General features: G+C 35.9%; 1 protein-coding gene across 7 annotated transcripts in view; it reads left to right on the top strand.

Moving 5' to 3' along the window:
• The window catches only part of Rab3-GEF (Rab3 GDP-GTP exchange factor), a 1,186,669-nt gene that overhangs the window by 302,058 nt on the left and 866,938 nt on the right, over window positions 1-17,673 (top strand). For all 7 annotated transcript variants that reach the window (XM_090394443.1, XM_090394448.1, XM_090394444.1 and 4 more), the window contains exon 10: window positions 11,099-11,239. In XM_090394443.1, the coding sequence (XP_090250569.1) occupies window positions 11,099-11,239 (141 nt within the window). The remainder of the gene's footprint in view (window positions 1-11,098; window positions 11,240-17,673) is intronic.

The raw sequence follows: 17,673 nt of genomic DNA, 5'->3' as shown, positions 1-17,673 counted from the left end.
TTACTCTGTGGGTATTCAGAAAACTGTATGTTATAATAGTAACTGTTTTTCTTTCTTTCCTATTAGAAATAAAAATTTGGTAATAACAGTAATTAATCTCATTTTGTTCATTCTACCTGAGTGATTGAGAATAATATAATATTATATTATTGTTGCGTAATTATTTTTATTATCATTATTATAGAATTGAGTTTACATTTTGATGACACAATGCGTTTTCTGATATAAATTGATATGTACATTCAAGTCCCTTTATCCTACATTTTGTAAAATATTACTACTACTAATAATAATAATAATGCTATTTTCTTTGTTCTATTCTGAAAGTAGCCATATTTCTTGTTTCTGAGACTTTCATAGCTCATCCAGAAAAATTTTGCTCTGTGAAAACTGGCATCGTTAGATTTCTGAAACAATAGAAAAATTATCCCAGTTTCATTTTTTTTTTATAAATTAAGGTTCTTCCCCATGCAAAACAAACAAATCAGCCAGCAAATATGGGTTTCCCAGGTTCTAGAAATGTCGTCCATAGTATATACCTCTAAAGCAGACATTTGGAGATTGCAACAATTTTCTTCAGTTAGAAAACCTGTGAAATTGATGTAGTACTATGGGAACCTTCTTCAGGTCTTTTCAGCTGAAAGTTTTGAAAAACGCGACTTCCTGGAAGGAAGTCACGTTTTTCAACAAGGCAGGCAAAATACTGGAAAATAAACACACAATATATTTGCCTCATAGTTGCTTCTGCCATAATTCTAATCAAAAACAAAACATGGCCTTAGTCTACTCAGTCATTTTTCTGATTGAGACAACTAAGCTTCGGTAGCCTAAAGGGTCGCTGCTTTTTTTAATAAGTGGCAGTGGATTAGAATGTTCAATATTGGCCTGATTTATAATAATCAGGAAATATTTTTTTTTTTTTCTGATTTATAATTTGCTAATTTATAATAATCACCACCTAGAGTCTGTATCAAAAAATTAAAGTTATGTGAAACAATTGCTAGAGAAAAATAATGAATTAAATAAAAACTGCACCTATGTTTTATAACAGTTTTAACAGGTGTGTAATAGTGATGCAGCAGGAAGTGGGGGTTAAACTATCAAAGGCGAAATAAGTTCCATTCTATTGTAAAAATATGGAAATTAAATTTCACATGTGATGCATGTGCATATGCATATTTTGAATGATAGAATATAAGCAAAAGTATTGCTTACTTTAAAATTGGAGCATAATATCTAGCAGAAAATATATACCTTATTTGCCAGTGTATAAGACTCACCGTCCTGTAAGATGCATCCCCTTTTTTGTACACATTTTTTAGGAAAAAAACTTTATCACTGATGAATTATAATGAATTTATAGTATTTTAAATATAAAGTAATAAGTAGGTCTACTTTCAACAAATACTTAATCTAACCAGGAAAGAGTACCCACCTTTTAATCTTCTTCGTCAAAATCCAGACATTCATCTCCAGAGCTAAATAAAAGACACTTGAAACCTCTTCTAAATCAGAATCTGAGTCCTCATACAACAAATTGTCCTCTGTACCATCCAGTGCATTACTAATGCCACACTACTTAAAAGGTTTAACCACTGTCTCAGTTTTCACAGCATCCCATGAAGCTTTGACCCACTCACAAACTTGTGAAATGCTAGGCATCTTCCTGATGCCGTAACCTCAAAATCTGAAGACTTCATCCTGGATGGAGTTTTCCACTTCTCCTTCATAAATCCCTTAAATGGTTTATTAATACAGGTCTGACTAGTTAGACCTCCTGGAATTACAGCTGAGTTTTCAATTCCTTGAGTTTATTTTTAATCTTCTGTTCTGTGAGAACGAAATTGATCCCATACTAGCAGGGCAGGCTTCTTCAACAGAGCACCTAGAGCAAATGTTATCTATCCATAACTGGAATACTAGAATGTATTCCAGTAACTGGAATACTTAATTAACGTAACTGGAATGTTCTCACACGCCGCAAGGAAGCAAGAAAGAAATCGCATAACTCAGAACAGAGAAAATTTCCAGAAATGAAAGTAATAAAAAACTGAGTATCGGCGTATAAGACGCGCCCTGTTTTTCAGACCTATTTTCGAAGAAAAAACTGCGTCTTATACTCCTGCGAATACAGTACATATCAATTTAAACCATAACCGTTAATTTCATTTTGTAATTACCAATTATACAGGGAAACCAAGAAGTTGAAAGTGCAAAGAACAGTAGATTACAATGTAAAGAAAAAAATTTAGTGATAAGATTAAAGAATTTTATGTTATTCTCTATAAAGCAAAGTTGCCCAAACATGTTCTTCAGGAAATCTGTGAAGTATTCTTTGAAATATGATTTTGAACAAAAATAAAAATAACATAATTTGGAAAATCAGCAGCCGGTTTTTTTTTTAAATAATATTTCCAATAATTATCCTGAATTAATTTTTTCGAGAACAAAGAAAATGTTTTGTCGAGTAAAATTAGCACAAAAAAAGTTAAAAATGAAATTGGTTCTCCAAGGTAAGGCATTATTTAAGTGAAGAATCTATGCAAGGATCTTTATTTTCTCAAGACATTAAAATTGTATTGTACAATAAAAATAAAAAATAAAAATAATTTCTATATTTTTAGTCTATCCAATATAACTAAGATCCAGTTTACCCAGTATAGAACAAGGAACTGCATTTCTTATTAAAGACAACTGAGACGCAGCTATGAACATGAGATAATCTGATTAAGTGTTCTCTTCAGAATGAGGGATTATCACACCTTCTAAATGACATAATGGCTAAATTGCACATCTTATCCATGTTCTTTCAACAGGTGGCCTGAAACGTATCCAGATTTTGCTGGAGTCTATAAACGTCCTAGCCATTTGGGAGGTTAACATATGCAGATGATATACAGTGGTATCTCGCTAATCCGAACCTCTTTAGTCCAAACTCTCCAGTAATCCGAACTGCGGTTTGAAAGAGAAAAAAAGTTTTATTTGTTACGTATTATTATTTTGTGCACTATTATTTTTATTTAATAATTATTACTTTAACTATTATTATTTATTTTATCATTATTACAGTACAGTATTTTTTTCATACTGTCGATTGTATGGTTATATTGTAGGCCTGTTTTGATTTATTGTGTGTGTTTACGTTTCCTTTTTTATACTGTGTTGTCGGCATGAATCACTGAATTTGAAATCAAATCAGATGCTGAAATTATAAACATGACTCTACAGAATGAATTACAAGATGATGATGACGATAAAGAACTCAAAGGAAAAAAAGTAAAACATGAAGAGGCAGTTGAGAGTTTTAATATGTGTATAGAATGGGCTAAGCAGAATGATACGCCATTCCACAAAATTTTATTGCTAACAGCTACGAGAAGAAGCATTCAAAAAAAGTTTAGCTTCCAAGAAGCAAAAGAAAATCTGACTTTTTACAAAGAAATAAAAAAAAACTTTTTTGTGTGTTATTTTGTGAAACCTTTTTGTGTGTTGTGTACAACAAAGTGATATTTTTTATGCAAATTAAGTAATGTACTGAACTATGCAATTTTATTAAATCAGAATCCTCCACAATATAGGTACATACAAAACATTTTTTTTACTAAAATAAACTTGTGTACTGTATTATTTTTTATGTTTTACATTACACTACAGTAGCTTTTTTTCTATCAGTTACTTCATTTATTTACAGAATTAAAGTGATGTACCATTAGAATCTTATTATTTTGGTCTTAAATGCTAGTTATTATTGTCTTTTAGGGGAAAATTTGCTAATTCAAACGACCGTGATTTTTATTAGTTTGGATTAGTTCTCACTAATATACCATTGTATATGTAGTTGGAGAAAATGACATTAGAATAGAATTCAGAAAACTCAAAACTTCTTTTGATAAGCTAATTAAAAATGAACTAGGATAATGGCATAATGGTGTGTAGGAAATTTAAGTTCAATGCAAAAAGTGCAAATACAACTCAGAGGATATTTGCAATTTTGAAATGAACATCAACTTATAAGAATAAGAAAGTAATTTTGCCTCTTTACAAGGCCTTGATAGAATACACCTGCAGATTTGATCTCTGGTTTCAGAGGGGATAAAGAAGTGGAAAGGGTACAAAGAAGTGTAACAAAGATGATATTCGGATTATGCAATGTACATTATGAGGACATTTTGTGAGTATGTGGACTGTAGACAGAAAAACTGGTAAACAGAAAAAAAGAAGGGTGATATGATAGTCTGTAAAGATGTTAGAACTTATCGATTAATGAATTTTTTCATTATATGGAGGATGGGAGAGGACAGTGGGGTATCCATGGAAGTTAAGTTTATGTTCTGTTATGGAAGGTATGAGAGCTAGATTTGTTTCACACATGAGTGAGTGCATCCAGTATGAATGAGTTTAAGAGAGAGTATGACAGCTAACATGTGTGATCTATGGCCCTCTATGAGTTCTTGACTTCCTGGATGTCTCGAGTAATAATAACTTGTCACGTGGCATTCTATCAAAGGCCTTGGCAAAATCTAAGAATACACTGTGCATTCATCCCTCTCTAGTACATAAGTAAACTGGTTAAACATGACATCCTTTTACAAATCTGTGGTGACCATCAGAATGACATTGTGATTATTATATCAATTCTCTATTCCAACTCTCACCAACCTTCCCAACAACTTCATCACAACTCCAGACACACGAACTCTTGTTTGTATGTCTGTAGTTGCAAGAATTTTATACTTTTTCCACTCCTTTGGAACTTGCCCTGTTGCAAGAGTGTTACAAGTATGTCAAGGCTTGAGCATTCTCTTAAGACATATGGTGATGTGTTATTGAGTCCTGTTGCCTTATTGATATCAAGTTGACTTATTTCCAACAATAACAGTATTTTTATGGATGTTACAAAGTAGAAATATAGTGATTAGAAAAATTTAATTAATATCTCCGATATTTTGTCAAAGTCAAATTGCCATCACCAGGAACAATGTACAGAAGCATGTGCACTCAGACACCACATGAAGTAAGTAAGACTGAAGCAGAGCAACCAAAGATAAGACTGAAGTTCCGAGTAGTGCTCTCCCCCTGCCCCAGTGGACTAAAATTTGGTTTACATGGATGATGTTTTGAGGATAAGTGCTTCCCAAATGTGAGACAGTGTCATGCCCCAAATTTGTTAAGGTTTGGAAAGTTTTTAAATTCTAAGTTATATTCCAGGAACAGTCTCTTATTTGTATTTGTTATGGTGAGTAAGGTGGCTTTTTTCCAGCATGTCCTATGATGGATGTCCAAAGTCAATCAGTGAGTCCCGAGTAGCTGCAGTTATGGAACCAGATGTAGTCCTTTGTGCTTGGCAGTTCTGATGTTGGCTGTCCTATCTGTTTGGCCATAGTAGGACAGTATACAACTGCAAGAGACCTGGTAAACATCTTGCAGGTCTGAGGACAGTGGCTGGTCTTTGACAGAGTGAATATGGGATGCCAGTTTTTTTATATGGTCTATAAGTGGTTCTAAGGTTGTATTTTTTTTTTTTTTTTTAGAATATTTGTTAGTTTTCAGATGTGCACTGGTTGTAAGGGATGGTGATAGATTTGATGTAGGCCATTTTGGAGGGGAAGGGGTGCATGTGGTTATGGGTTTCTTTTTTTTTTTTTTTGATTTGTTAAGGGATTATGCCATTTGCCAAGAAGGTATTGTGAATATGGTCAATGCTTAACAGTCACTACCAAATCCCAAAACTATTAAAATGAAGATTCTGTATTCATTGTCAGTGCTATACTAATTAACACTGATTCCTGATAACAGACATAGTTTTGGTTTGCAAATGCTTTTCTAAGTGGAACAGCAAATTTTTTCCAAAGTGAGTGAGGTGACATTGAAACTTGATACGCACCAAGTGTGTGTGTGTGTGTGTGAGAGAGGGAGGGAGGTGCATCTCTGCCTTTCTGGTTTTTCAGGTGGATAGTGCTTTCACTCTCTCCAGCCATATAGATTATGGGTTTTATGGGCATGAAATATATGAATATCTTTAGTGACAGATAGATTTCATCATTCATTGTGAGACCACAATTCTGCTTATTGGAGACCTGAAGCAATACGAAAAAAGTTTCCATACTAGGATTTCTAGATTACTTACCCCTATACTCCCACTCATGGTACTAATGTATTGTAAGGTCTTACCTTTTGTGGGTAAGATTCATATTAAAAAAACGAAGGATGAAAGAGATAATTTGTTCTTGGTGGTAGATTTTTTTTTAAAAAAACAACAACGGAAAGTTTGGCTGCAAGGTTGAAATGTGTCAGCTAACCAGAACTTCTTAAATTCTAGTAAGATGTTCAGAAATGCCAAAATATACAAAATTAAATCCTTTCTCTGAGTGGAGATTATTCAAGGAGAATGCCTATAATTACCAGGGATTCTTTGGATGTTGTGTCCGTTTTGGTGCATCAGGACTTCTGTAATAGATGCTCCTGTTGTTAAGCTGAATAATCAAAACATGTTTGGTCATTGAACTCACAACATGCCATATGTCTGCAAAGGATGATATTGCAATTTGGTTTGCAGTTATTGCAACATCAAATTGACAACCATTATTCTTTACCCACAATGCCAATTTATTTAAATCATCCTTCAGGATATCTACATCACCTTCATCAACTATTGCCCTCCCTTAAACTTAAATCTTTCCCTATATCATTTATATACAAATTAAACAGCAGTGGTCCTAGTTCGGGGTTAGCTTTTCATTTCTCAAGAACGAATCATACCATAGAATGGGAAAGAAGCACAATTCCTTACATGGAGGAGGACTTCTGCTCCCGAATTTTTAAGGAAGCCACAACAGTTGCCCGCTGTATACAAAACCTTAACAGGAACCAAGGGCTAATCTTGCCTGTGATCTGGAAGACCCTTATCAGATCCTTCAACTTGCCAGAACTGAATTATAGTGCCAACTATAGAACGTTCCTAAATAACAACAAATGATATATCAGCCACACGCTATGAATGTATTGTATGTGCTCTGTTCTTTGTTTAATATAATTGTAATCGGTTGATTATAGTTTGTAACAGTTTTTTACTTTTTAGTGCCGTACATCAGTTATGTACCCTGAAGATGCCAACAGACTTAGTTGGTGAAACTAGTTGGTATAACTTAGTTGTTATTATATGCACTTGATCAAGATCAAAAACTTGAGGATTTTGAAAGTAAAATCTTAACTCAAACAGACCCTAAACCCACAGTATGGTGGAGATACGTGGATGATATCTTTATCGTTTGGAACCACACAAAAAAGGACCTGTTCGACTTTCTTAACAAAATCAACTCTCTACACCACACAAACAAATTCACTCTAGAACTTGAAGAAGATAACCAATTATCATTTCTGGACACTTTAATTAAGAAGCTTCCGAATGGTGGTATCAACCTCTCAGTTTACCGCAAACCTACCAATACAGGACGTTATTTACATTTCACTTCCTCACACCACATTTCTCAGGAACTTAGTATTGTACACGTTGAAGAACCGTGCCTCTCTCCTTACAACAGATCAACAAGACCTCCAGATATCCACCAACCTTACCATAAATGGATTTCCTCGAAGACTCGTCCACAAGATACTTTTCTCTGAACCCCGACAAAGACAACAAGATGATGTACATTATATTTCTACCATCGTCATTCCATACTTGGGGACAGTTTCCAATAAGATTGCTAGACCCTTAGACCACATAAAATAAGAGTGGCCTTTAAACCCACAGAAACGATTAGACAATTCATAAGATCTCCAAAAGATAGCCATGCTTTCTCTAAATATGCTGGAGTTTATAACATACCATGCTCGTGCGGGTTGAATTACATCGGCCAAACTTCAAGGAGCCTTGAAATTAGGCAAAAAGAACACATAGGTGACGTCAATAATAACAGAAAAGAAAAATTGGGGTTAGCTTTTCATTTCTCAAGAAAGAACCATACCATAGAGTGGGAAAGAAGCACAATTCCTTACATGGAGGAGGACTTCTGCTCCCAAATTTTTAAGGAGGCCACAACAGTTGCCTGCTGTATACAAAACCTTAACAGGAACCAAGGACTAATCTTGCCCGTGATCTGGAAGACCCTTATCAGATCCTTCAACTCGCCAGAACTGAATTATAGTGCCAACTATAGAACGTTCCTAAATAACAACAAGTGAGATCATCCACGCTCTATGAATGTATCGTACGTGCTCTGTTCTTTGTTTAATATAATTGTAATCGGTTGATTATAGTTTGTAACAGTTTTTTACTTTTTAGTGCCGTACATCGGTTATGTATCCTGATGATGCCAACAGACTTAGTTGGTGAAACTAGTTGGTATAACTTAGTTGTTATTATATGCACTTGATCAATATAATCCCAATAAAAGTATTTCCAGAATTATATTTTATTATTATTATATAAGTATCTGCATGGAGTCGTGCAGTTCAGTTCCATCAATATAGTACCTAGTTTGTGATCTGTTTTTTACAAAGTTCATCCCCTTATACTTGGCTACATTAAGTTGGTAGCCATTTTACCTTTCCTATACCACTAGTCTATTTAAGTCTTCCTGTAGGATCTCTTTTTCATGTTCATTTAGTATTGCTTTCCTAGTTTAGCATCATCAGTAAACAACTGATCATCAGATTCATATCCATTTCCTTTTGCTCCGATTTATGCAACAGAGTTCTGTGTAGAATCTAGCAATATTACTGAGTAGCCGTTTCCCTTATCCAACTCCATTGTCACTTTTTTATAAAAAGTAAGCAAATTACCAAGGCAAGATCTACCTTTTACAAAGCCATTTTGTCCCATAGAGTAACATATTCCTATCCACCCAATCATGACTTCTGTCTTTCAGCAATTTTTCCAATTTCTTAACCACCACTCCTGAGATGCTGATTGGTCTATAATTTGCTACTTCTGTCTTGGAGTTTACTTTATGCAATGGAACTGGCCCTTTCTCCACTCCACTGGCACCTTCCCACTACTGAAGCTTAAATTAAACAGCTTGGTTAGAGGAACTGGTAATTCCCCTTGCACATTCTCATAATACACAGGCTGATATGCCACATAAATCCATGGCTGTGTTCATATAGAGGTTCTGCAATATTTTAAGCACCTCTCTTTCTGCAGCCTCTATTCTCTTATAGATATGACATTAATTGACTTGACAATGACCTAGAGACACAACACTACCTCATAGATGGCACCCTCCCCCCATGCAAAATGCTCACTCTGTAATTTAAATATTTGGTTTGGTTCTGTTACCTCCTTACCATTAGCACTTTTTACCCCCTTTTACTTGCTGCAGTGAAAAAACTGTTTAGGATTTTTTTTTGGCCTCAGTTTTCTCTCATAATTAGCTTTGGCCTACCTTACCATACAGGTCACCCTTCTTGCATATGCCTTGTACTGCTCATGGGCATGCTGATCACCTTTTTCTTTATATCTCCTCCACATCTGTTTCTTTGTCTACAAAGAATGATTCCGTTCATCCATCTAACACCTACCTGATTTATCCTTCTAACTCTGGGTATACATTCTAATACTGCTTTTTTCAACAACCCCTTGACCACTTCCCATGCACCACTGTCACCCCCCCCACTCTTTCCAAGTTATTATTCCATGACGTTGCTGAAAGCAAACTCAGCTTGCCATAATCACTTGCTTTGTAATTCCACATATATCCCTTCTTAATGGAAAATTCTGCATGTGTGGCAGTCTCCCAGGTTAACACTATATGATTACTTTCTCCAAGCAGAGGAAGCTAGATTGGTTAGTTTTAAATTCTCTAATGCAATGATCAGATCCAGCTCTCTCAACCCTCTCATGTGGCCTCCATTACATGTTGCCTTTGGTAATTATCTCTTAGCATCTGTATAAATTTCACATCCTTCCAAGCTTGTGACCATTTCGCCTCCCAGTCTATGTCCTCATAGCCGAAATCCACATAATAATTACTTGATCTGCACTCATTGTGTTAATTTGCCAATGCATGTCATCTACATTCTCCCTTGCACCTCCTGGATTATAGCTGCAACCAATTAAATATTTTGTCATTTTAACCTCTATCTCACACCAGATAGCCTCAAATGAACTGCCTTTTGCATTCCTGTCCTCTTGATATGCTTCTACTCTTTTTGGCTTTGATTCTTCTATCATTAGCAGAACCCCCCCATCACCGTTCTCTTCTGTCCTCTCTGAAGATACTTTATCATATACTTTATCGAATATTCCTATATCATTTTTCAGTCAACCAGATTTCATTAATGCATATAACTTTTGGCCAAGTTGAGTTAACCACAGATAAAAATGTCTTGCCCTTATTCCGAATACTTCTGGAATTAGTATACATAAACTGCAATACCCTCCCCCCCTTCATCCCACAGTCTTCCTTACACCATTGTGTTGCTTATCCCACTAAAAAAGAACCTGGAATATTACAGTTAGCATCATGTGATCACTCTTTCACTTACTTACCACTAGGTTGCCCGGAGCCCATGTTCACCTGCATTCTCTGCTTCCCCCCAACTTTGCAATTCTGAATTCTCACTGAACCACATTTTCTCTGGACTCCTGACACCAAATCTATTCACATACGAACCACCTGCCTTATATAAATTCTTCCTTCCATCACACTCACTCTGCAGATCAACAAACTCCACACCATTCCTTCTGCACAGTGTGTGTGCACTGATTCATTCCTGAACATAGCTCTTCATCTCACCTCTTTTCTTCTCTCATAGCATGGCAACAGACTCACAACTTTTACTTTTTCACATGAAGCAGGAACTCTTTCATGTCTTCTCGCATACCACACTTGTCACTTGCTAAATCAATTGTACTAGCCAAAATAAACATCTATTTCATCTTCACTCTCTACATACTTACAGTATCACTGACATCCTTAAACTTAGCACCTGGAAAACATTATTTTGTCACACATATGATATGATATGATGTGCACTGAGCAAATAATGGTTAGTGTGAACTTCCCTTAATAACTTTTCAGACTTTACAGGGATAGCTGTGCAATAATAATAACTATAATAATAATATTATGTATATTACTTTTTTTTTTCCCAGGTGTATTCGATCCTACTTTGGTTGGTGATAAACCAAAGTGGTACAGTCATCAATTAGAGCCTCTTCATTTTCGAGTATGGACAGAAGGAAGTTCTTTGGCAAATGCACTGTTAAACTCTCAGGCAGAAGAATTATCCACAGGTGTGTGTGTGTGTGACATATTAGACTAAATTTAAATGATTTTCATTTCATTTTTGAATTTTTGAAAAGTATTTATATCCTAATATGTACACTGTGCACATACACACACATAATCTTTTTAAATCTAATTGATATCCTACTCAAGGTTATTTCTTATACCAAGTAATGTTCAATTAATGTTAATGCTGCACATGTCAGCAATAGCTGGCAGCATGGCTGATATCTGCCTTTTTGTTGAAGTATTCAGTGATCAATTTATAAGGGTGTTTTATCCTGATCAGGGTGGAATCATGAGGAACTTCAGTGTAGAGAACACTGAAGTTCCTCATGATTCCACCCTGATCAGGAGAGAATGGCTTAATTGTGAACGAGCAGGAGGTATTTGAGGAAATAAATAACCTTGATGTCAATAAGGCGATAGGATTTGATGACATATCACCACTCGTCTTAAGGGAATGTTCCAGAGAATTGGCAGTAACATTGGCATGCTTATTTAATGAGAGCCTTACAACAACAGATTCCAAGAGAGCAGAAAGAAGGTAAAATTGATCCACTCTGCATTAAGGTGGTGATAAGGCTGTGACTTCACAAATTGTAGGCCAATCTGTATATCTGGAGTTGTGAAGGTACTAGAGAGATTGGCAAAAAGTAGGATACCGAAATGGGTTGATAACTGCAGTATTCTCTGTGGTTATCAGCATTTGTTAAAGGAAGATGATGCTTTACTAACTTACTTATGTACTATAACAAGGTGAAATACCTTGAACAGAGGCGATGTACATACAGAGGTGTACTTGGATTTTGCAAAAGCTTTTAATAGACTGCCACATGACAAACTGTTAAATAAATTGAAACAGATGGGATTGGATAAGAGGCTTCTGAGTTGGATCAGTGACTGGCTGTCAGATAAGTATCAGAAAGTTGTATATGGGAGTGCAGTTTACCAAAAAAAAGGAAGATCACTAGTTGTGTACTGCAGGGGTCAGTTTTGGGGACCATTGTTGTTCAGCTTGTATGTTAATGATATCGGAATGGGTTAAACTAGTGATATGCAGCTATTTGCAGATGATGCAAAATTAGGGAGAGCAATGCAGAGTCAAGCAGATATTATGGCCTTACAGGAGGATTAAATAGATTGCATGAATGGGCAGGTAAGTGAAACTGTCATTTCAATGTTACAAAGTGTAAGATTTTGAGATTTGGCAAGCAACGATGTGATGCAAAGTATACATGTGATGGGAAAAGTTGAAAGGAAGTAGAGGAGATGAGAGATCTGGGAGTGGTGGTAGACATCTACCTGAAATTTAGTGGCCACATTGCACAACTTGTGAAGATGTCACATCGGATAATGGCAATGATGCAGAGGACACTGACATGCAGAAATAAAGGGGTTATAATGCCATTGTATAAGATCTTGATCAGGCCTCATTTGGATTATAAGTGCACGGATTTGGTCACTGAGTTTTCATGGTTATGAGGATAGAAAGTGTTTGGAGAAGATTCACAAAGGTGGGCAGTTGTCTTTATGGAGAATGTGGAGTACAAATACAGATTGAGAGAATGTAAATTGTGGTCTCTCTTTTTTTTTTTTTTTTTTTTTTTTTTTTTTTTTTTTTTTTGTAAAAGGATTCACTTTTATGTGCTAAGAGAAATATTTTATTTGCAATGTGATAATATATACCATGAATAAATCTCCCCCCCCCCACACACAATCACTACTGCACTCCACAGGCACGAGTAAAACTAAGAAAATGCATTACTTAGCAGAGCTTATAGTAAAATATCCTAAAAAAACTATTGCAAAATAATAGATAATGAAAATTTTTCTGAGAATTTTTGATGATTTCACATCTATTCCTTGTATTTTTTAATCCCAAAAAAAGAAGACTTTATTTAGTTTTTGGAGTTTTTACAAGAAATCCAAGTAAAGCCTGCCACTAATTCTGAAAGATTAGGAAACCTTATTTATTTATTTATTTTGGAAATCACCTGTGGAATAATGAATTGTGAAGATCTATGCAACTCTGCATTTCCAGACCTGGTGAAGTATCAGTAACTTTACTTGAGCCTGAGCATATTAGTTGAGTTAATTTTTTTTTTTTTCAAAACGATATAAAAAAAACAAGTATCTGCTTATTTTTATGCAAAGAACAATGACTGTAATTTTCTGTTCCTTGTTTGTTTTTGCTGATGATACTGGAGAGATGTAAGAATGAAAACCATATTCACATAAATGGTAATCCAGTATGCCAGAAGTGTTCGAAATAAGGGGAACGAAACTGTATGTTAATAGTGTTCATTAGCTCAAAAATTGTTGGAATAAGTTAGATATGGTTGGATGAAAATGACATTTTCACAGGAATAGAGATGGGTTGATATGTATTTTTTCATGAAGACAAACAGTTGTTGTTGATGATGGCCAAGGAGTTGTGTGCATCTGGTGGAGATGAAAGGAGCAAATAGTGACAGTATTTTTGAAGTGGAGGTGGACAGGATGAAATGTTCAGTAAGTTGTTGCTATAGACCTGGTAATGTGGAAGGCTATGAGAAGGAAATGTATGGGCAAATTGGTCGGCTAATGAGTAAAGGGTGATTATTATGGGTAATTTCAATTATGGTAATATAGACTGGAATGAAGAGACAGTCTCTGGAACCAAAGAGAGAGAATTTCTTGAGTTTTTGAGGGACAACTGTCTTAGGCAGTAGGTAATAGAGGGTACACGAGGATTGAGGGCCTTGGATTTGATTATCTCATTAGAGGATATTATTGTAAATTAAGTGTCAAATCTTCCTCCAGTTGGAGGATGTGACCATGAAGTGATGTGGCCAGCCATGTTAGGACTTTTGTGAGAAAGGGTTAAGAGGCAGCTTCAGCTATATCATGGAATGAGGAATTGGATGAGAAGGAAATCAGTGCTGCTTGGTCACTACTCAGGAACTGTCTGGTAGAGGCAATGGCTGAGTATTTTTTTTTTTTTAATATTTATCCCACCCATGAGAGGATATAACCTATATCCTATCAATGCCATTTGTGAGTGTATTTCAAAGGTCAGGAGACTAAATAAGATAGGGTTAAAATGAGTGACTTGAGAAATGAAGCAGTCAATCTGGAAAAAAAAGGTTTTGTGGAGGCGGAGATGACTGGCAATAATCAGATACAGGAGGAGTATAAAGAGCAAGGAAGATTCTCATTTGATAAGGGTAGCAGAAGTACAGTATAATCAGCAGTTTAGAAATGAGACCAAATAAAATCCTAGGTCCGCACGGTTAGTCTAGTGTCTGTGCACTTTGCAACCATATGCCTGGGGAAGGAGTGTCCTAGGTTCGATTCGCTACAGTGATGTGAGGAGATGTGCTTTGCAGTATCGGAGATACTGAGACAAGGAGTGATGAGCGCTTGACCACCTTCACTATGAGTTGCCTCAGTCCTGAAGATATTTTAGGCGCAAACTTTGTTTGCTTACACTTGGATAAAGGATTAAACTAAATTTATTATAGTCTAACCAAGTGGAAAATAAACTTCCAACATCTTTCTCTAAATCCAAAGTAATTTAATAATAAGGTGGTACACCTTTTGGCAACTCGTATAAGTAAATATGACCTCTCCATTGCTTCTGCCTTAGTATCACCACTTTTGGGTCTGGCTCCCACTGAGGAGACCTCAATAAAGGTCGAAACCAGTCTGGGCAGTGGCCCTTCCCTTAATGCATAGCATTATACATGTCTGCAAGGAGATGTGCTTTGCATTATGGGAGACACCGAGATAAGGAGTGAGAGCTTGGTCCACCTTTACTATGAGTTGCCTCAGTCCTGAAGATACTTCATGCACAAACTTTGTTTGCTTACACTTGAATAAAGGATTAAACTAAATTTATTATAGTCTACTAACCAAGAGAAAATAAACTTTCAAGATCTTCCTCAGCCATAGCCAAGGTAGCCAGTCTTGGGCGTGGACAGTTTTTATTTTTTTCCCCAGTTTATCCTGGGGGTTTTCATCCCGCAAAGCAGGCAAACCGGCCTTGAGAACTCTACACTACGGACATAGGATATACTGTGGCATATGGCTAACCACCTTATCCTGTGAATCGTTCAATGTCTGATGATTAATAAATCCTCAACACTGCAAGGGAAAAGAGGGTAAAAGGAAAATGAGATTAGATGAGATAAAATCCTAGCAAAAATTTTTGGTATGTGGCCAGTAGATTGAAGAATGATTATGGTAGAATGTTCAGTGATAGTGGTAGAATGATAACATCTGAGAAGGATATAGTAGATGTGTTAAATTTAATTCTATCCTTCTGAAGGTAACATAATGCAGAACTTGAGAGCAGTAGGAAGTGGGGGGAGCCACTTATGGTGGGTGAGCAGGAGGTATATGAGGAACTGAGTACACTTGATGTCAATAAGGCCATAGGACATGGTATATCACCACCTGTCCTTAGGGAATGTTTCAGGGAGTTAACACCAGCTTTAACTTACGTTTTTAACATACGTCTTAAATTGGCCCAAGTTCCAAAGGAGTGGGAAGAGGGCAAATTGTTCCACTTCTTAAAGGAGGTAATAAGACTAAGGCTTTGAATTATAATCCAGTCTGCTTATCTGCAGTTGTGGTCAATTTGTTAGAGAGGCTAGTGAGGACCAGGATTCAGGACTGGGTTGCCTGCAGCAGAATTATCTTTGATGAGTTTGCTAAATTGCAACAGATGTGATTGGATGGTAGATTACTGCATTGGATCGGAGATTGACTGTCTGAGAGGTATCAGCGGGTTGTGTATGTAGGAGCAATATTCCAGAAGAGGAAAGTCAATAGTGTGTCCCAGGAGACTGTTTCGTGGGCATTGTTTAATTTGTATGTAAATGAGATTGGAAAGGTTTGGGTTATGAGATACAGTTGTTTGCAACTGTATATCATAACTCGAGGAACATGAAGGGGTAAATGGGCAAGTGTGTGGAGATGCTAGTTCAGTGTAGCAAAGTGTAAAAGTTTAAAACATTGGAAAGCAAAGATGGGATGCAGAGTATAAAATTGGTGGGGGATATCTTAGAGGAGGTGAAGAAGATAAAATTTCTGGGATTGATGGTGGATATGGACCTGAAATTTCTGAGCATTTTGCCAAAATTGTGAGGACAGCACAATCAGATTGTTGCAATGATGTGGAAAACACTGACATATAGAATGATTCAAAAGACATATTTCGGTGATTACACCAGATTTTTTATTATTCAGTTATACAATATACTGAAATAATAATAGTTCCTGACAAGTTTCGTAAATCGCAGGATTTACATCTGGGTAAATGGGCGAGTGTGTGGAGATGCTAGTTCAGTGTAGCAAAGTGTAAAAGTTTGAAACATTGGAAAGCAAAGATGGGATGCAGAGTATAAAATTGATTGGGAATATCTTAGAGGAGGTGAAGAAGATAAAATTTCTGGGATTGATGGTGGATATGCACCTGAAATTTCTGAGCATTTTGCCAAAATTGTGAGGACAGCACAATCAGATTGTTGCAATGATGTGGAAAACACTGACATATAGAATGATTCAAAAGACATTTTTCGGTGATCACACCACATTTTTTATTATTCAGTTATACAATATACTGAAATAATAATAGTTCCGACAAGTTTCGTAAATCGTAGGATTTACCTCTTCAGGGGTAAATAGTATAACTTAAAGTTTAAACAAGAGAAATTAATAAATACAAATCATAACCTTCTGGCTATTCATAAACTCAAATAACAGAATGCAGATATAAAACGTTATTGACGTTGAACAATACTGGACGATGTCACATGTTCTTGTTCTCGTTCATACAGTCAGAGCTCAGATTGAGTAGATTTTTTCTTAGAGCTGACCACACTTGATGGAGAATTAAACCTTGATTTTTATTATGTTGGGTTGGGTTTTTCAGCATATTAGCAGCTTCTTTAAATTTTCTTATATAGCAGTTGTTTTTTATGTATGACATCATAGTTTTTTGCCAGAGTACATCGTGTCCATTGGAAATGGTATGGAAAGCAAGACTCGTTTTTTGTTCTCTTTTGTATTGTATGTCTTTTTGGTGTTTAGCCATGCGTATTTCTCTAGATCTTCCTGTCTGTCCTATGTAGCAAATTCCGCAAGAGCAATGGATTTTGTAGACTCCTGGTTTTTTAAGAGGATGATGAGGTGGTTTTGGTGGATGTAGGAATCTTGAGATTTTTTCCATAGGAAGGAAGGCTACTTTTACGTTGTGTTTGTTCATTAATTTGGCTAGCTTATCTGTAACATTTTTGATATAAGGAAGCGAGATTGCGTTTTTGTAATCTTGTTTTATTGTGTTGTTAGTTGGAGGCATTTTAAGGATTCTCTTGATGGTTTTTGTTTCATACCCATTCTGTTGGAGGATTTGTGTTAAGTATTTTAGTTCTTCATTACATCTTTCTCATGTGCT

The sequence above is a fragment of the Typopeltis vanoorti genome, chromosome 6 (genome assembly GCF_054136105.1).
Source record: "Typopeltis vanoorti isolate ZY-2024b chromosome 6, IOZ_Tvanoo_1.0, whole genome shotgun sequence".
Classification (NCBI taxonomy): Eukaryota; Metazoa; Arthropoda; class Arachnida; order Uropygi; family Thelyphonidae; genus Typopeltis; species Typopeltis vanoorti.
The sequence above is the reverse complement of the archived record's forward strand: the minus strand, read 5'-3'. Positions and strand labels throughout refer to the sequence as shown.